At 25.2% G+C, this 19463-nt stretch overlaps 13 protein-coding genes across 13 annotated transcripts; 7 read left to right on the top strand and 6 right to left on the bottom strand.

Moving 5' to 3' along the window:
* Positions 1-4379: 4379 nt before the first annotated feature.
* On the top strand, positions 4380-5294 carry AAJ76_7100015230 (hypothetical protein; the record flags this gene model as incomplete). The annotated part of the gene is made up of 1 exon (XM_024476329.1): positions 4380-5294. The coding sequence occupies one exon, from the start codon at positions 4380-4382 to the stop codon at positions 5292-5294; it is 915 nt and encodes a 304-aa protein (XP_024330191.1).
* A 1390-nt stretch (positions 5295-6684) lies between these two features.
* Positions 6685-7311, top strand: AAJ76_7100012925 (hypothetical protein; the record flags this gene model as incomplete). Its single annotated transcript, XM_024476328.1, has 1 exon — positions 6685-7311. The coding sequence occupies one exon, from the start codon at positions 6685-6687 to the stop codon at positions 7309-7311; it is 627 nt and encodes a 208-aa protein (XP_024330190.1).
* A 44-nt stretch (positions 7312-7355) lies between these two features.
* Positions 7356-8162, top strand: AAJ76_7100012254 (hypothetical protein; the record flags this gene model as incomplete). The annotated part of the gene is made up of 1 exon (XM_024476327.1): positions 7356-8162. One exon carries the CDS (start codon positions 7356-7358, stop codon positions 8160-8162), a length of 807 nt encoding a protein of 268 aa, XP_024330189.1.
* A 700-nt stretch (positions 8163-8862) lies between these two features.
* On the top strand, positions 8863-9516 carry AAJ76_7100010747 (hypothetical protein; the record flags this gene model as incomplete). Its single annotated transcript, XM_024476326.1, has 1 exon — positions 8863-9516. One exon carries the CDS (start codon positions 8863-8865, stop codon positions 9514-9516), a length of 654 nt encoding a protein of 217 aa, XP_024330188.1.
* Positions 9517-9528: 12 nt separating this feature from the next.
* On the top strand, positions 9529-9651 carry AAJ76_7100010081 (hypothetical protein; the record flags this gene model as incomplete). Its single annotated transcript, XM_024476325.1, has 1 exon — positions 9529-9651. One exon carries the CDS (start codon positions 9529-9531, stop codon positions 9649-9651), a length of 123 nt encoding a protein of 40 aa, XP_024330187.1.
* Positions 9652-9950: 299 nt separating this feature from the next.
* AAJ76_710009063 (hypothetical protein) lies at positions 9951-10547 on the bottom strand (the record flags this gene model as incomplete). The annotated part of the gene is made up of 1 exon (XM_024476337.1): positions 9951-10547. The coding sequence occupies one exon, from the start codon at positions 10545-10547 to the stop codon at positions 9951-9953; it is 597 nt and encodes a 198-aa protein (XP_024330186.1).
* Positions 10548-10645: 98 nt separating this feature from the next.
* Positions 10646-10915, top strand: AAJ76_710008964 (60s ribosomal protein l37a; the record flags this gene model as incomplete). The annotated part of the gene is made up of 1 exon (XM_024476336.1): positions 10646-10915. The coding sequence occupies one exon, from the start codon at positions 10646-10648 to the stop codon at positions 10913-10915; it is 270 nt and encodes an 89-aa protein (XP_024330185.1).
* A 122-nt stretch (positions 10916-11037) lies between these two features.
* On the top strand, positions 11038-11610 carry AAJ76_710008572 (hypothetical protein; the record flags this gene model as incomplete). The annotated part of the gene is made up of 1 exon (XM_024476335.1): positions 11038-11610. The coding sequence occupies one exon, from the start codon at positions 11038-11040 to the stop codon at positions 11608-11610; it is 573 nt and encodes a 190-aa protein (XP_024330184.1).
* Positions 11611-12274: 664 nt separating this feature from the next.
* AAJ76_710005614 (hypothetical protein) lies at positions 12275-13996 on the bottom strand (the record flags this gene model as incomplete). Its single annotated transcript, XM_024476334.1, has 1 exon — positions 12275-13996. The coding sequence occupies one exon, from the start codon at positions 13994-13996 to the stop codon at positions 12275-12277; it is 1722 nt and encodes a 573-aa protein (XP_024330183.1).
* Positions 13997-14270: 274 nt separating this feature from the next.
* AAJ76_710003681 (hypothetical protein) lies at positions 14271-15929 on the bottom strand (the record flags this gene model as incomplete). Its single annotated transcript, XM_024476332.1, has 1 exon — positions 14271-15929. One exon carries the CDS (start codon positions 15927-15929, stop codon positions 14271-14273), a length of 1659 nt encoding a protein of 552 aa, XP_024330182.1.
* Positions 15930-17068: 1139 nt separating this feature from the next.
* AAJ76_710001864 (20s proteasome core particle subunit alpha 4) lies at positions 17069-17746 on the bottom strand (the record flags this gene model as incomplete). The annotated part of the gene is made up of 1 exon (XM_024476331.1): positions 17069-17746. One exon carries the CDS (start codon positions 17744-17746, stop codon positions 17069-17071), a length of 678 nt encoding a protein of 225 aa, XP_024330181.1.
* Positions 17747-17908: 162 nt separating this feature from the next.
* AAJ76_710001534 (hypothetical protein) lies at positions 17909-18076 on the bottom strand (the record flags this gene model as incomplete). Its single annotated transcript, XM_024476330.1, has 1 exon — positions 17909-18076. One exon carries the CDS (start codon positions 18074-18076, stop codon positions 17909-17911), a length of 168 nt encoding a protein of 55 aa, XP_024330180.1.
* Positions 18077-18392: 316 nt separating this feature from the next.
* AAJ76_71000477 (inorganic polyphosphate atp-nad kinase) lies at positions 18393-19133 on the bottom strand (the record flags this gene model as incomplete). Its single annotated transcript, XM_024476333.1, has 1 exon — positions 18393-19133. The coding sequence occupies one exon, from the start codon at positions 19131-19133 to the stop codon at positions 18393-18395; it is 741 nt and encodes a 246-aa protein (XP_024330179.1).
* Positions 19134-19463: the final 330 nt, after the last annotated feature.

Below are 19463 nucleotides of genomic sequence, written 5' to 3'. Positions count from 1 at the left end.
TTAAAAAATCAAAAGAAACTTACTTTATTAAATTGTTTTTATGACATAAAATATCACAACTTATATAAATAAACAAAAACTGCATATTTTTCACCAATGTTCATGTTTTTAAATTTGTAACAAGTTATGTTTAGACTTTATTTTAAGCTGTACAATGCTTTTTAATTAACTTAAATTAAATTAATTTTTTACTAAAAATGTAAAATAAATCAATTTTTAGTAAATAGTTGTCAATAGAAATTTTTCTAGAAAGAATATATTATAAGCCGGATATGAGAATAGAATAAATTAGAACTGTAATAAAGGATTTAATAAATAACTTTTGTTTACATAAAAAGGCTTTTTTTATTACAGGACAATTTGCTAAGTAAATTCTTTTTCATGGTTTTTACGTATTATAATCTATATCGTAATTGCCTTTAAAAAGCATATGAATACTTTATTTTTAAACTTAGTTTATTCAAAGAAGGCAAACATAAAGCGTGTGGCTTTACGAATGTGTACAAAAAATATCAATTTCCTTATAACTTTGTTTTTGCAAACTATCAAAGATAAAATTAATAATGATAATGGTTTCTGATATATCATTGAATAAACGCATAACCATAAATATATTTTTTATTTTATAGCAAATCCTCATCCGTAATTGTTTACATCTACAACCAAATGTAATAGAGAATATGCCTTCCTAGACAAGAACTCGGAAAAGTACTAGCCTGCATTGAATACAGAGCAGAATCAATGCTACTTAACCTGAAATTAAAATTCGAAGCAATAAAAATGATATGAAAAAAAGGGGGCGCTTCTATCTGTTCAAAGTTAAGCTTTTACCTAGCTTCCTACTATAGAAGATTACTTAAAAGTTAAATTGCAATAGAATATGCTAATGTTGACCAGCTGCTCTAGGCATAAAAGAATATTAAATGACAAAATTTTAAACAAAATTTACACAAAAAGTTATTTAAGAGTGCTCAATATGAGGTTGTATAAATCAAAGAATCCTTGAAATGGCTTAGAAAAGGAAACAATCATGCTAAACATGAAGCAAAATTGTGCTTTTTACAAGACAGAAATGTTTTCTTTAATGACGGATGCATGTGCCCGCACTGTAGCCAATCAAGGAAAACAGTAGATCATATGGCCATATGATGTGAGAAGATGTTGGAACATGATTACATTCGTAGACACAATTCAATAGCGAATGCATCAATCTACTTCTCTGCAATAAATTTAATATAAACACAGGAAGAAAGAAACTTAGAAGACATTCAGTTAAACAAATATTTGCAAATAATTATGTAGAAATAAGAGTAGATACGACCACAAAGACTGACGTCAAAATCAGGTACAACAAACCTGATATTCTGGTGATATATAAAAATAAGAAGGAGTTATTGATAGTTGAAATAGGAATGACATCTTTCGATAGCCTACAACAAGTCGAGTCTGAAAAACTTAAAAAATATGACGAAATAGAGAATAAACTCGTTCTACTGCATGGTTCTAAGACTAAAATATTCCTTACATGACAACATGGGACGGTATAGTGACCAAATTCACTCTTAATACAGAAATGAGCTTAAAATTACCGATCAAATTGAAGCGTATATTCAATTAATTACTTTTGAGAAAACCCTTGAAGACATTTCGGTAAAGTACCGGAGATGTGAGGTGATAGCAGAAACCGAAGAAGAAGACCAGCAAAGTACTGTTTGTCTAAGGTCAATGATAACAGCTTAAGAAAAAAAAGAATATAATTATAATAACTTTTAAATAAATAATTTTCAGTTTATGTGATATATTACAGATGGCCGAGGTAGGATTGAGCATCAATATACTGCGCTAACATTTTTGAACTAAGGAAATGATTAATGAAACACAATCACCCATTAAGGATATGTTACGGTACGTATGTATCATGATGATGTCTAGCATATGACTTTCCACCAAATGTTTGTTTACTTAATTTTGCACTCTTTACTAAACAATATGCTAAGTAAGAAGCTGACTCTAATATCGTTCTGCTAATAATTTGCTTTAATTATTCTCATTATTTAATGCATAATATTTTAACTTATAAATAAATCTCTTTCATTTATTTTAAAATAAAGTAACAAATGAGGATATGATCTAATTACTCCACCCACTAAATTCCATGTTGTTGAAATTATGAGTTGTCTAATCACAATTTATAGCGCGACAGCACGCTTTCTTGAAGTAATTTAAATTGTTAACTTTGTAAGAACCGTTATCAAAATCGTGTTTTAAAATTTTATAGACATCAGGCGATTTAAGAACTTTGAACTACACTTCACAAAAATATTGGTTCAACAATTTTAATTTAATATTCATTGTAAGAACTTTCATAATTAAGTTTTATTTTATAACAATATCTAACATTCATTTTGTTTTTGGAATTTTAATGATAACAGCTAATGATGAAACAATTTTTAGTATGGATTTGAAAGTTACAAATAATAAAATATTCTTGAAAATATATGTTTGTTTTGAAAATTGTATAACTTAACATAGCGTTAGACTAAGCTTTACTGTCGTTCTCAAATTACAGTAATATCTCTATACAATTTTATTTGTTAACGGCAATTCTAGCATACAGTATATTTTCCATTTATTATATAAAAAATACCAAAAATAAAGGCCAATTATAATCGATAAGCTTATTAAAGACTTAATTTATTTAGAACCTCTTAAACTAATTAAAAATTAAAAAATATGAAATATTAAGACTAAAATTTCTATATAATCTTATAAGTGATTGTTTGTTTTATTAAAATTAATTATTGTTTAAAAAAAAACATTTATAATTACTTTTAAGACTTGTAAAAAAACAAAAATTTGTTAGCGCCTTATAAAGATAGTTTTTGTAATTTTAAAATTTGATCATTTGTATTTTTCAATTTAAATTTTAAAAATTATATAAATGTTATGCACCATAAATTTTATTCATATGTATAAGTTTTTAAAAAAAATTTACCTCTAAAGATAAAATTTTGGTAGAGAATAAAATTTTCAGAACAAGTAACGTCATTGATTTTCTTACAAAATTATTTAAAAAGTGTATTTAGTCATTTAAATAAAGTGGAGTATAAATTGCTGGTTAGAAAATCTACGAGGATGCCGCTCGTCTTAAATATACTCGCTATAGTTGTGATGTAAAAAAAGCTTAAAATTAAGTTTAATTAATCAATCAGTAAAAAACCTACAAAGAGAATATTTATAAAAATTAAAACGAGTATTTTTAAAAATTGTTAATCATTTTATTTTTTAAAATAATTTAACACATTTTAATAAAATAAATTTTTATTTTTTGTCACAACGCCGATGAACTTGAAATTAAAGCCAAATGAAGGAGAAGCTTATTGTAGATGAAAGTACTCAATGCATCCTTAAAAAACAATAATGCTATCGAGTTTCAAATTTAAGCTGTTGATAGAAGTAGAATCTGAAAAGGTAAAGACTAAGTAAATTTAGATATTAAAGGGAAGATGCTAAATCTGTAACACGCATCTCATAATACAAATAATAAATTTATTAGCTTAATCATATTAACTTAGTTTTTTCATTTTTAAAATAAAAATACAATAAAATTAAGTCAAGTGAATAATTATACTAAAGCAAGTGTAGAAAGCAAGTAACAATTTTAAAAATGCTATGACCATTTTTTTAAAATTACTTACAACCAAACAAAAAAATTAATTTTTAGATTGTAAATTGCATAATCGTAAAGTTAAAGATGTTATACAAGAAGACATAGTAAATAATAGTTGCTTGAAGAATGTTTTTTTTACAAATTTATAATTATTGCTTGCTTTAATAACTCATATTTAATATAGTTTAATCTTTTATAATGAAAAATATAAGTTGTTAAGATTAATTTTTGTTTCGCTATATTGAATAATTTGTTTCGTGTTAAATTTTAATGGTTTAAACACCAATAAATTGAGATTATTTACTATATCTTTGTGGTTATGTGTCATAATTAAGCTTAAATATTTAATTTTAGGCTGTCAAACATAATTCATAATAATTTTATAATTGCACATGCTTAAAAACAATTATTATACATTAATTTTAATAAAATTTTTTTTAAAAACTTCAATTTATTTTCTATAAAGCTTAAAATCTTCATAAATTGAACTAATTTTTATAAGTTTCCTAGAAATTGCTTTCTAATTGGAATTATATTTTTAGTATTGTAAAATTTAATTAATTTTTTATTTTCGAAATATTTAATTAAAATAATTTACTTTTAAATGAAACGGACTTTATTTAAATTTTGCTTTACTACTAATCCTAGACAAAAAAAATGTGAAAGTAATTATTTAAAAAGTATAAATTAAAAAAAAATTTGTGCCCTAATGTTTATAATCTTCTGCTGTAGTAGTATTTTTCTATGCAGTAAATATAATGAGTGCCTTGAAAATCCTGATGAATGTTTAAAGACGGTTAAAAAAACGTATGCAAACATGGTCAAAAAAAATAAAGATCCTTCTGGATTTTCTTATTTATTGGATAATTTTGGAAGTAAAACGGGGAGCGAATTTATAGTCTTTAGAAAAAAAAATAGCGAAAATAACGAAAAAAAAGATAAGAGTGCAAAAGATAAACAACTTGTTTCTAAAAAAGCCGTAAAAAATATCAGTACTTGTGACCATAATTACAAATTTGAAATATCTAATATTGACGTAAAAAATATGAATATTAAGTATGTAGACCAAGTATCCGAAATATTTTTTGAAATTTTGATTAAACATTCGTCATTTAAACGGGCCTATAATATTTTAAAGTCAAAGCGAAAGGTTAAGAAAAATTTATTAAAAAAAGACAGATATAAATCTTACGTATTGAACTTTATAAAGAATGAAACAGTCATTGCCAATTATTCTTCGGTTAAGTTTTTAAGATCTCTAGCCTTTAATAGTTATCGTTTAATTTATGAACTAAGTTTTTTAGGTTGTTATAATAATTTAAATTCAGATATCTTGTTATTGTATATTTCGATTATTAAAAATATACGTGTTGAACTAGATGATATCTGCTTTTTAAAAGTTAAGCAGATATTTGATCCACTTAAATATAATATTTTGATAAATAAAGTCATTTTTTTATATTCAACGATCAAGGAAAAAAAGAAAAAAGCGTGCATAATGCTTCCAAATGTTTCAAAAAAGTTTACATTGGAAAATCACGAAACGTTAAATTTTTATAGCCCGAGAAATTTAGTTAATGAATTATCAACCTCTACAAATTTATTACAAAATTTTGAGAATTGAAAATTAAATAGTTCTGTCTAATATATACCAATTTGTAAATTTTAAAAGCCATTTAAAATTAAGCATAGTTTTAATTATAAAAAACAATTAATTAAATATAAAAAATTTAATGTAAAAATTCGTAGTTGAAATTTAAATATTGAAATATAATTTAAACTAAATAGTTTCTTATTTTTAACCTTTTATTTGTAAGCTTATTACAAAATTGGGGTATTACGATTTGTTTTATACTAAATTCTTATAGTTTTATATGTAAATAACAAAAATTTAGTGAAATGTATTAAAACAAGTTAACTATACAATGTTTATTTTGTTTACAATATTAAAAAATAATAGTTTTATTAAATTAGAATTTGTATAAAGCATTAATTATATCCTTAATAATTTTAAGCTTTTTAATACTACAAGCCTAGTAAAATGGTAAAATTATACATATGCATATATTATTATTTAAAGCCATTATTTAACAATAATACTGCTAGGTCGTATAGTAAATTCAAATATAAAAATAATTGCCGTTAATTTGGTCTAAAGTTTGTAAAAAAAATCAAAAAAGTTTTTTAGATAGCAATTTAAATAACATCTCAAATTATAAATAAAATAGTAATTTTATGAGTTCTTTTAATTTTAAACTCGTAGCGTACAAATTTAATATTATCCCAAATCATAATACTATTAACTTATTTTTTTTGTTAAAATAACTTAATTTATGACAAATTTCTTAAAATAAGGTAAAATAAAGGTCAAAGCACTTCTGAGTTTTAAAATGTTAACCTGTGCCTATGCAGACGAAACTTTATTAATTCAAAAACTATTGTTTTTTGTTTAATTTAAATTTAAATGTTGATGAAAATTTCTTTGTGTTTTTGATCTGAATTATTATTTAATTAATTTTGTTTTGACTGATTTGATAAAAGTTAGCAATTTATCTATATAAATAAATTATTTAAATTCCGTTTCCGTAAATAAATATACTCAAACATCTTGTTTCAAGAAAGTTATAAAAAATGAGACATAAATAAATTATGAAATTTAAAAGATTCATTGTACAAATTCTTTTTTTTAAAATTGTTTTGACGACTAAAAACCAATCCAAGAAGAAGGCAAGTATGGTAGATACCTTATTAAAAGATATAAAAAATTTAAGCACAGAAATAGAAAAAATCAAATTAATGGAAAACGATAATGAATTTAAAAAGGATAAATAAAAATTTAAAACGATTTGTATATTTTTTAAAATTTTTACATTGGTATTATTTATTTTTTTATTCTAAAATAAAAGTACATAATTTTTGTATACTATTATTTTGTGCTCCCTCTCACTTGTTTAAAAATTGATACATCTATGTTTTAGCTTGTAAATAATAAATAAAATCTCTAGTAAAGATTAATGATTTTTTTCATACTTTTGTCTATTTTTTGTGAAGATGTGGAATTAACAGATTTTTTAAATAAAGATATTAAAATCTTTTTTGCAGGTTACCCTACAACTTTCTTAGGAAGAGACAATGATGGATCAGAATTAATAGCACACAATAAATATGTTAATTTTGAGAAATTAAATTTTAATCCTAAAGCCAGAATTATTAAAGAAGGAAGAACATTTGAAATTTTTTTTTCTGGTGCTAGAATGTGTAAAAATGGAAATATTATAGCTAGATGTTCAACTTCGGGAAACTGGACTATAGATAGAAAATATTTTGGATATTCAATTTCTAAAGACGGTCAGTGTGTTACGAAAGATATTGATAATACAGTTAAAATGAAAAAATGTGTAGATACAGATGACCAAATATTCGCATTTAAACATGTCACGCCTGATTGTAATCCAGAAAATAAATTTGGAGATCAACACAATGTACATGTAAATCTTATACAAGATGATGTCAAAAGGTATTCAATACAAACAAAAAAACAGGCAACAGGTGAGAAAAATTTACAAAAAGACAAAAATATAAATATAGAGGATGAATTTAAGTTAGAAGAAATTGCTGGAACTTTTCTGATGGATGAATGAAACAAAATAAAGTTTTATGTATTTAAAATTGTAAATAAAAAAAAATGTGGTTGTATTTTACAAAAATTAAAGCTTATTCATTAGATTTACTTTTAAATAAAAAAATACTTATTAGATCTATTCCTTATGTTAATTTCATTATAGCTGAAGACATTTCAGATTTTAGTTTGAATGTTTTTCACACAAAAAATTTGGATCACATATCAACAGGTTATAATAAAATCGCATTGCTTGAAAAAGATAACAATAAGTACAAAATCAAAATAGGTAATTATTACATTTGTCAAAATAAAGATGAAATCTGTAATTATAATCCTCCAGACAAAAAGTGTCTTGATAAAAATTTTAATAAAATTGACTGTGATGTCTGTAGAAATAAAACAATAAAGGCATGTGACAAGCAGGTTGATTTATGGGATATAGAATTGACATCTTTAGGCTACATTATTAAACAAAATGATCAATGCTTGACTATAGGATTTAAACTTTTACTAGATGAGTGTAAAGAAAGTAAATCACAATTATTTGGATTTGAAGACTATGAATTGATGAGTTGTGTTGAAAATTTTAATTTTAAAAAAGATCCACAAACTAGAAAGGAAGCTATAGATTTAATTAAAATGAATAAATTGGCACAGCAATTGGCAAAAAATAATCCAAAAATAAATAAAAAGTTAAACGATAAAAAAAAAGAAGAAGCAATTGATGAAGTATTAAAAAATCTTATACCAGATATTGAAAACAAACCTAAAATGAAAAAATTGTGGAAAAACTTATGGAATTATGATTTTAAAGGATGGTCTTTGCCAAAAGGATTTAAATTAAAAATGTTTTGTAGCAAATGGTGGTAAAAAATTAAGATTATTTGTTCATACAAATTAAAAAGTAAATTTAATTTTTTTGTTAAATATTTAACATTATTGTTTTTCCTCTTTAAATTATTAAATAATTAAATTTTGTATAATTTTTAATTAAGCCATTAAAATGTCACAAATGAATATTTATTGAATAAATTAAAATTATAAGCAATTTTTTTTGTTACTATCAAATTCGGTTCCTTGACTTTTCGATAAAAAAGTAATTTAAATGTATTAAGAAGCAATTATTTGTTATTTTACATTATATAAATTTAAAGCGTCTTTAGTTAAATGATAATTAAATAAAAATTTTCACGTTCTTATTTAAATAAAAGCTTAAGCTATATAACTTTTTATTCTTATTTACTACCAGACATAAAAAAACTTGTTTTTTATATTTTTTGTGTTTTGTAAATACAAAATGTTAGCAAGTAAGATTTGATACAAAAAATTATTATAATTTTGATATTTTGCAACTACAAATTTCTACGGCAAAAGTTTTTTTTTAGATCAATAAAAAGACTTATAGCCTACACTCAAATGCGCCAACTTTCTTTAATTTTAGAACTAATTTTGCTACATTAAAACTTTTTAAAACAATTTTAGTTTCTTAAAAATCAGGTTAAATTAAATTCTGTGAAATTATTTTTTGTGTTTTGTTTTAAATTAAAAATAAATACATTAAATAAACAATATGTATATTCTCCTATTTGCATATGTTGTAAACACAAAAAAAGTAAGTCTTTATTCACCTTTTTTACAATTAAGAGAACTGGATATTGGTCAAAATATTGGCGAAGTGGTGCCATCAAAAGATTTAAAAAATGAATTTATACTAAATATAACAGATCAAAACCTTGCTCAAAATTTGAAAATAAGTAATTTGAGAGTACACCATGATATTTTAGGATATCAAATATACAATTATAGCGGCTGTCTTACTGCTAACAATAGTGGACTGAATATAGAACAATGCGTAGACATCCAATCTAGTAAAATAATTTTTCAAAGATTTAAATTTGTAGATTCATCGGAAAATGAGCAAAAAAGTAAAAAAAGGGAACCAGAAGAAGATTTTGAAAAATTGTCAGAAGCCCCATATGCAGGAAAAGTTAGCAATCCAAGACCTCCTGTGCTTTTTTCGAAAGCTGAAAATAATTATAATTTTTTAAATGAAGATGACGAACAGCCATTCTATCCAAAAATTAAAAAAAAGAAACAAAAAATTAATAACCTCGTAAGAGCTGAAGAAGCTCCTGAAAAACTTGACGAAGATGAACTTCTTCATTTAAATGGTAAAAATACAGAAATTGAAGACCAGTTAAATAATTTTTTATCGAAAAATTAAAGTTTATATGTTATGATTGTATTTTTTTCAGCATTTATGCATAAAATTAAACAGATTTTTGCTTTAAAACTTTCTCTTGCTTATATTGTTGATAAATTTAATAAAAAATTGTCCTTAATTTCCAATTTTTATTAACAAATACTATAAAATTATCGCAAAAATGCCTATTTAGTCTATTCGCTACATCTGTTTTTATATAGTTTTCATAAAATTTGTAATAAAAATTTAGTAACTACATTTTTTTATATATTATTTAGTTTATTAAAATGGTAAAAATAATTCAAAAAAGCTATTTTACAATAAAAGTAATTTCTAGCTTTAAATTACCAAACACGTCGTTACTGCAAAAAAATAAAATTTTAATTATAATTTTACCTTTTATTGTTTCCACAAGATTTAAAACAATGTGAAACTTAAAGCAATTATTTATTATATTATGTATTTCTAAGTATGTTACCTCTCTTATCATTAAAAAAAAGTACTTCCTCTATGAACTCACTATGATGGATTTGTGAAAAACTTCGCATTGCCTGATCAAATTCTATTTCTCTTATACCCCCTAAACTATTTCTTTTTTCGTAATCAATATCTTGATTATCACTAAAGGGTATTTGTACTGGTGTTATTTTAAAAAGCTGCTTTTCAGCAAATTCGTCATCACATTCTCTTAAAAAAATATTTCCCTTAAAATAATGTAAACACATTCCGTCTTTTACAATCATAAAGTATTCTTTCGATTTTTGTAATTTAAATAAAGATTTTTTATTAGGATTTTCGCACACTGTCAAGACATTATTGTTAAAACACATTAATTCTCCACAAAAATAAATTCTATAATCCACAAGTGAAATTGGTACAATTATAGGCGATAGACAATAAAGACCAGTCATATCTTTTCTTTTTACACTTTGAAAGTCAAATACATTATTTCCGCTATTAAGTTTAGTAAAGGATAATGCTTTAGAGTCATCTGAGAATGGTGATATATAAACTTTTGTAGAACAAATAAATATTATAAATAATACAATCATTGTAATGAAACAAATAATTTTTAAATATGTTTATTGTTTCAACTTAAAACAAAAATATTTTCAGTTAGATGTTATTTTAGCAAATTTTTTACCCTTAGATGTCTAAAGGAACAAAGAAAGTAGGTATTTCTGGAAGATTTGGTGCTAGATATGGATCTACATTAAGAAAAAGAATGAAGAAAGTTTTGGAAACTCAGAAAAAAACATATGAATGTAGAGCATGCGGAAAGACATCAGTAAAAAGGAATGCAGTTGGTATTTGGACTTGTAGATCATGTATGGTTAAATTTGCTGGTGGTGCATATTCTTATGTTACTCCAGCTGGAACAACATTTAATAATATGTTGAAACAAGAAAAAGCCAATTAAAATTATTTTATTTTATAACAAAGCGCATACATGTTTCACTTTAAAACATTTATCTTTTCTTTCAAAAAAAAAAACATTATATGATAATTTTTCTAATAGCTTTTATATGTACTACATTCGATATGTTCAAAGATTCATTTGCACTGGTTAATATTTTATATCCAAATAAACCATTGACAATTTTTAATGCTAGTAGTAAAGACGTTACAGTCCCATTAAGACTAACAGAAATAGATCGTAAAAATTTTACGAGCCAATTGTTTATGATAAGATTTAATTATAAAAATGATTTCTGGTTGACAAACATTTATTATACTAACTATCGATCTATAAATGCTTCACCCTATCTTGTTGGTAAGTCAAACATGCCGAATCCAAATATGAAACTTGTCTATCTCGATACGATTGATAACAATAGGATTTTTAAAATTATGTCTAATTATAAATGTATGACTGTCGGTGATGAAAATACAAATGGCAAGGTTTTTTATTATCCTCTCCAGTTTGAAAAATGTACTAACACAGCAAGCCAAGAGTTTACATTTGTGCCTAGAATAGTAGTCGAAGATTTTTTACAAAATACGAATATTCATAACGTTAATGAAAAAGAAATTCAAAGATCGCTTATAAAATTAGATAATATTCTAAAAATTGGTTTAAAATCTAGAAAAGAACTTGATGAAATTTCTAATTAAAAATTTTATTATTTGTTGATCTCTTAAGATATATTTGTAAAAAATTCTTTTAAATTTAAGTTTTATAAGAATTATTCTTATTAAATTAAAAATGACATTTGTATATTTTGACATATATTAATAAATATACACTCTTTCTTTCAATTTATTCAAATTAAAGACAATTACACGCCTGTTAACTGTTTTCTATGCACACCAATATGACTGCAATAACACAAAACTTAGTGGTCGTAAATTGGATAAATAAAATATAATTTAATAAAATTAAAAGTGTTAAATTTTTTTTTAATAAAACATTTATAAGTTATTATAATTAATCAATAAAGTAATAAAATTGGAGTGAAGTATATTTCAATGTCTAAATGTGATTTTCCTAAATTTACGCTTTATGAAATTCAAAATAATTACAATTTTACTTGTTTAATTAACCAAAGAAAGTTACATTTAATATAACCTACTGACCACGCCAAAACAGGATGTTTTATAAATACATCTGATAAAATTCAACATGGGTTTATTTTATTATAATTATTTAAATATTGACATATCAAGTACATTCATGTTAAGCATTTATTTATACTTAATGTTTCATTAATACATCCTTAACACTAATTAATTTGACAGGATATTTTAAAATAAATACACAAAAAATAAACATATTTAATTAAATATTCAAACTTATTCCTGAATAAATTGTATTTTCATTAAGGTTTGCAAACCCATCACCAATAGAATCATTAAAACCAACATAATCGAGCAACCCACCTGAATGAGAAACTTTTTGTGCGGATAATTCTTCATTAATTTGTTGTTGAGGTAGAAAATTATTTTCTAATACGCTTTCACTCAATCCGTCTCGTTGTCTATTCAATTGCATACCGTTATTGCCATCAAAATACTGGCTGTTCTGAGGATATAATACTGGATTTGTACTTTCTCCAAATAAGCTGCTCTTCATATTATTAAAAGTTTTATTACGAGCAAGATTGTGCATGTTCTGTTCATCATTAGTGTTTTCTGTTAATAGCCCGAATCTCGAGTTGTTTAAAATGTTATTTTTAGAACTATTAACATCAAAATCTGCTGAGTTGGTTCCCTGAAGAAGTCGTTTTTGATTGAAGTATTTTGCCCTTTTTAATATTCTTTCCTTAATTTTCGCTAATCTCGATTTTCTGTTATAACTTTCATTAAACCTTTTACATTCAGGACTATTATTATTAAAACAGTTATTTTTCGCCTTTAATTCAAAATAATCTGCATCTCGATTATAAATTGAACCGTATTCAGGACTTTCTTCAATTTCATTTCCAATTGTTGATATTTCTTTTGGAAAGCTCGTTACCGAATCTGTTAGTTGATGTTCATCACTATCATTTTGTGGAAACAATTCATGTTGAGTGATACTATCTTCATTCTTTTTTTTTTGTGAAATTCTTTTTCTGGATCGGTAATATTGGTTCTCGGGGATTGTTGCCACAGATGCTATATTTTCATCGCTTTTAGGCATTATAACAGTATTTTGTAGTAACTTATCTGTTAAATTCGGTGTTACATAAACTGTTTCTGTCTGATTGCTCAATATCGATGATGTAATCGTATGAAAAACTGTCGTGTAAACTGTTGCTGTTGAATTAACTATCATCGTAGTGTATAATGTTGAATGAATGATATTTGATACATTCTCTTTTACTAAAAGCGCAGGTTCTTCTTGAATTTCATTTTTAACTTCCTGGGACACGGAAACATTTCCTTGATTAGTATTTTGTTCAGTAATTATATCGATCGTCTTACCATCTTCAAAAATATGATTAATATCTTCTTCCGTTGAATAAACTTCGCCGTCATCATTGTACTTTATATAAATATTGTCGTCATGTATACTTTTGTCCTTAATTTTCTTATCGCGTCCCTCAACTTCTATTTCCATTTTCGTGTTATCTTTTAATCTTCTTTCTACTTTCCTCTTTTTAAGTTCGTGTAATGTAAATTGCTGATTCTTTAAATTGCTGTTGCAATTACGTAATAAAATAGTTCCACCTTCAATGTGTAAACATTCTTCGGAATTTATCATTTTAATTTGTAAGATGCCTTTGTTATATGAAAATCGCAGCTTACTAATTTTGTCGTGAAAAGCAAGTCTGTTATTTGCTTTTTCATAAAATAGATATCTTGGATATTTTTTAATGACATGCTCAAACAGCACTACATCTTTTATATTTCCCAATGTATCAGGTATTTCAATAAAAAAATCTGTTTTAGGGGCATTTTTATTTTTTGTAAGACCTATATCGTCAACTCTTCTTAATAAATATTCGTTATTAAGCAAATTTTTAATTCTGACTCTGTACACTGAAGCTGTTATAAAAGACAGAATTACTAAAAGCATTGATGCTAAATTGGTTTTTGTTCTTATTATGTTTTGTTTTAACTTTGTATTAAAATGAACAAATAAAATAAATTAACTAGAAATATTTGTTGATATTGTTAAAAAAATGTTTAACTAAATATTTTATTAAATACACCAATTTTGAAATAAATTAAAAACATCTTATTTGTTTAAAGCGAATTTGTTAAAATTAAACTATTATAGAATTCGATTTTATGTTTTAGTACCACCTAAATTAGGTATATTTTTATTTAAGCCATTTCATACATATTCTTTAAAAAATTTTCATCATTTTTTTTGGAAATCCGATTTGTTGCAATCCTTGCCCTATACTACCTACATTTGGGTTATTTAAAACATTCCCTGTGGCAAACTCCTGAGGTTGTGGTGAATAAGCTTGAGACTGCGGAGAAAAGGCTTGAGATTGTAGAGGCAAAGTTTGAAGTTGTTTTAGTGGTTCTGATAATTTCTTTAAAATTGCAAATATTAAATTAGGCATTAATTGTTCATTTAAAGCATCATCGTATTTTTTGTGCAACATTGGAAGTTGATTTTGAAGCAAGTCATTTTGTTGACCCTCGGTAGGATTAACAGAAGGCAAAATATTTTCACGAGGGGTATGAGGGGCAGTAAAAGTAGGTAACAGAGGCAAGGGGGGCTCTTTATTTATATTTTTATATAAATTTTCTGAAGGGTCGGGTGAAGCCAAGTTGGGATTGTTTTTTAACAAAGACATTAACATTTGTTGCCAGTGATAGTATAAATGAGGGTCATCAATATGCGGAGTTCCTATATTCTGCTTTAAAAACGGATTAGCAGTTTGAGCTTCTAGAATACTTGTTTCTTTTGGCTCGTTCGATCCTGATTGCGAAGGTTGCGAAAAAGGCTCGGATTGCAATGGCTGCGAAAATACTCCAGTCGGCCCAGGTTGCAATGGCTGCGAAAATACTCCAGTCAGCCCAGGTTGCAAAGGTTGCGAAAATACTCCAGTCGGCCCAGATTGCAAAGATTGCGAAAATACACCAGTCGACCCAGGTTGCAAAGGTTGCGAAAATACTCCAGTCGGCCCAGGTTGCAAGGGTTGCGAAGAAATTTCAGTTGGATTTGGCGTTGCTTGTGGATTATTCATTTGTCCTTGTGTGTGAAGATATGGTCCTAAAATATTCTGTAAATTTGAAGCTAGTTTTTCACCTACTTTTGTACCTATTAAGAAAGAATTTAATGGCAATGAATTGGCTTCGTTAGTTTGATCTGAATGGTGTCTGGCTTTTAAAAAATCAAGAATCTTATGAAATTTAACACGATTAGTTGTCCCAAACGTAAAATCATTTTTCGTTGTTAAATCTGGTTCATTAAAAAACGACCAACCCGACGGACCTCCTCCAAATCCCAATTCAGGACAAGAATCTAGTCGAAGTAGATTATCAGAAGATACGATACATAAATTTGTATTGCGTACAGAAATAGAAACGGTATTATCATTGTTAAAGTCCAGAGAAAACGGAAGGTTTTCATCTGAAAATGTCTCTTTTGTCTCACTTTCAGCTTCTTCTTGATGTTCTTCGGTGGCCGTTTTTGTTTCTTCTTCAATTACTCTACATGTTTCATCTTTTCTGTTCGGCTTAAACAAACAATTAACTATTTTTTTTAAATTTTCTGGTAAATCAACAGAATCATCAGTTACTAGCTTATTATTTTTAACTTTTACTATTTTTCCAGAGAATGTTATTAATCCAAATATCAGGCTTCCTTTTTCTTTTTTCTTAATAATTACAAACTCAACTGTTTTAATATTATGAATATTATTAGGATCTTCCAAGATTAAGCTGTTAGTAAGTATCTTTCCATCTGCTGAGACAAGTATAGTCTTGCCTAACTTGAAATCTAGATAAGTGCTTGCTATTTTAAGTAACCATAAGAATAATAGAGTCATTTTTTAATTGTTGTAAGATAATTAATTATAAATAATGGTATCACTTTGAAACAAAAATATAGATAATTATCAAACAGGCCAATTATTTATATTTTGATACAAATGTAAATCGAAAACATTTCTTTTGATTTACAAATTTTTACAAAATTAGAATCTTTAATTATAATTTAAAAAGATAATTTATAATGCCTAAATTTTTATGATTTTTGATAAAACAAAATCTTTAAGGTGTCAAAAAAAATAAAGCATTTTTTTAACCTAACTGTAAGGATTTTTTTTGTACCAATTTAAAAATTAAATATATTTTTCTAGATGCAGAAAATTTAAATTAAATCGTAACGTCAACTTAAATTTGAATAAATTTTTTGTGGTAAAATTCATAAAATGCAATATTGTGTAACATTTTATCTGTAGAAGATTAAACTTGTAGTATGCAGTGAAGAACTTTCGCTTACATTAAATATGTATTATTTTATTTTTTCTAAGCCCAACAATTTAATTGGTGTTAGCGAAAAGCTCATTTGCTTAGAGATTTTTATAAATCGCAACTACATCCATTCTATTTGCGTATTCCTTATGTAAATATAAATCTTAGAGAAAAAACTTGTATTCGGTTGTACTGCACCACTAATCATCCACTCTTTAAGTTTATAACTAATTTCCGTCCTAAAGGCATGTAAAACAGTCGTGACTCAGTAAATTGTTTTAAGAATAATTGTTGCATTTTTGATGTTTTATAATTTTTGCCTAAAAATTAATACAAGGGTAAAAAAAATTAAATTGAAATTTAACAAAATCAATGAAAAAAGAAGCCGTTGCATAACAATAATAGCAACGTTTTATAAAAATAATGAATATTACAGTAGCATTTTTTTTATCACAAGGCAACTTAACTTCTTTGTGCGTTTTTAACATTGTCTATAACCTTATTAAAACGACGTATTAAGCTTTTATAAAAGATAATTTTTCTTGTTTTATATACAAAATAAACTAGATTTTAAAAGTTCTTAACCTTTAGGTAATCTTATCTAAATTTTGATTTTTTTTGTAGCGATTTGACCTAAAAGATAATTTTTTATTAAAAAAAAATAAATTTTATAAAATTATTAAGTTAACACAATAATCAATATAACCTTTATTTAATTAACAGATACACTCGCTATTATTGCACCAACAACATCTCCTTTAACTTCCTTACATTCATCTTTTGTAATTATAAATGAACTGACTTTATTTCTATCACTTTGCACAACTGTACCCAATCCACTTATACTTCTAAAAATAACATCATCATTATCACATTTTTCTAAATAATCACACACACTAACACTTTTTTGCCCTACAGCACCACATTTGTACTCAGAATAATTACCATCTGGTTCTACAATATAAATTTTAGGTGTATCACCGACTTGTAGTAAAACACTTCTAATACCAAGTGGTCTCATACTAGAGTTAAGAGTAAACTGTTGTTTATATACACTAAGACTATACGCTAGTTCGTCAAAAGTTATAGATGTTCCAGTTTTAATTTTATAATTCCTACAAATACTCCTTGCGGCATTAAGAACTTGATAAGAATCAGGTTTTATACCGGAAAAAGTATACCAGATATTTAACTCTTTATCAACAAGCTGTAATTTATTCTGATCAATTAACATTTTATTGTGAGTTTTGATTTCTAAACTCACGCATATTTTCTCATTATCGCTACTGAAAACAACCAATGATCCTTGTTCGCTAGCTTGTTGTGCATATTCAACTTGTATAAGTCTACCATCAGGACTAAAGATTCCTAAAACATTTTCATATTCCATTTAGGGGTAAACAAATTGTGCATAAAATAGAGAAAAGGAAGTTTTACATATTTACAACAAGGTGATAAAAAAGTTGGTTTAAATTTATCAAATAAAACTTAATTATTTATTATCAAAAATTGTTAAAAAAATTTAAATCATTTTGGTTTTCTGCATATTTTGTTACATTAATCTACTTAAATTCCAATTAAGAGAAAAAAAAGTTATATTAGTAAAACAATAGTAATTATCAGTGCAGGTTATATAAGATGTAGACACACCAATCAGCAGCATTAGGTTGACGGCTTTGGCATGTTTACTGTATAAATGACAAATATTAAATAAACCCATGTTTTATCCCAACAACTAAAATTAAAAAATTAAGGACACATTTTTTAACAAAATAGAATCTCTATTTTGACTTATGAAAAAACAACATAAAGAGTTAAACAAATTGATAAGAAGTATCTAATTAAAGAATGAGTAGTATATAATAAGTAATTATACCTATACCAAAATTAAATTATTTTTATCTTTACTATAATAGAACCACCGTCATTAAAATTCATTTACTTAGTACAATAAATAACAAATACTTATAAACATTTTATAAATTTCAAGCAAGTTTAAATATTTAGTACAATGACTTATAAACTTTTAAACTAATTTAATCTTTTTTTTGTATCAGGTTTACCATACTTCCATAAATATTTATTTTTCTATCAGACAGAAAAGTAACAAAATTTCCGTCCCAGCTTACATCAATAGTATCATAATTATATTCCTTACCATCTACTAAACATATCGCATCATTACAAGTAACTGTTACTTCATCAGTTATATTACATATCAAAGGCCTAAATAAACTCTTGCAAGGTGCTACAACATTTATTATATAACAATTATCATCTAATAAAGTAGGGCCCATTATTGAATGATTGTACGCTGAGGAACCTGTCATTGTACTTATTATAAGACTATCACCTCTAACAGTAAATTTGTCAATTTTATTTTTTACAGTTATACAAAACGTGTTAAGTCTTCTAACTCTAGATGTAAGAACTATCTCATTTAAAAAATATATATTATTGTTAATAAGTAGTCTATTGCGTTTAAATCCATACATACTGTTAATATTAAAAGTGGGTTTTTTGTTAATAAAATCCGTTTTACAAAACGTTGTAAGAAATCCATACGTGCCATAATTTATAGCGATTATTGGTGGTAACACTTTATATTTTTGTACAGCGCGTAAAATAGTACCATCTCCTCCTAAAATAATAACAGCCCTATAAAAATCTAAATCAAAAATGTTTTCTTTTATTTCTTCTAATATTTTAACATCAACAGACAAATGTTTAAAAGGTGAGTAGTCTACATTTTTATCTTTTATAATTAAAAGAAACATACAAGGGGGCTAAACTGTCACATAAAATTATGTATTACAAAAAATAAGATTTGTTGTTTACATTTTCGCTAAAATTATTAAAGAAAGTTCCTTTATCACCAAATTGTAGTATATTTACCGGTATATAAATAAATAAAGTATTTATAACTTTATAATTTTTTACTTAGTGTTGTGATATTATAGAAAAAAAAATTGTTATTAAAAAATTATTACAAAAAAACATAGATGCATTAAAAGATGTTGGTACATAAAAAGTATACTATTCAAAAACATAATTTAAAATTAATCATTCATATTCTTTTTAAATATTTTTAGCATTTACCCTTCCAT

This window comes from Vairimorpha ceranae (genome assembly GCF_000988165.1).
Source record: "Vairimorpha ceranae strain PA08 1199 chromosome Unknown NODE_71, whole genome shotgun sequence".
NCBI lineage: Eukaryota > Fungi > Microsporidia > Nosematidae > Vairimorpha > Vairimorpha ceranae.
The sequence above is the reverse complement of the archived record's forward strand: the minus strand, read 5'-3'. Positions and strand labels throughout refer to the sequence as shown.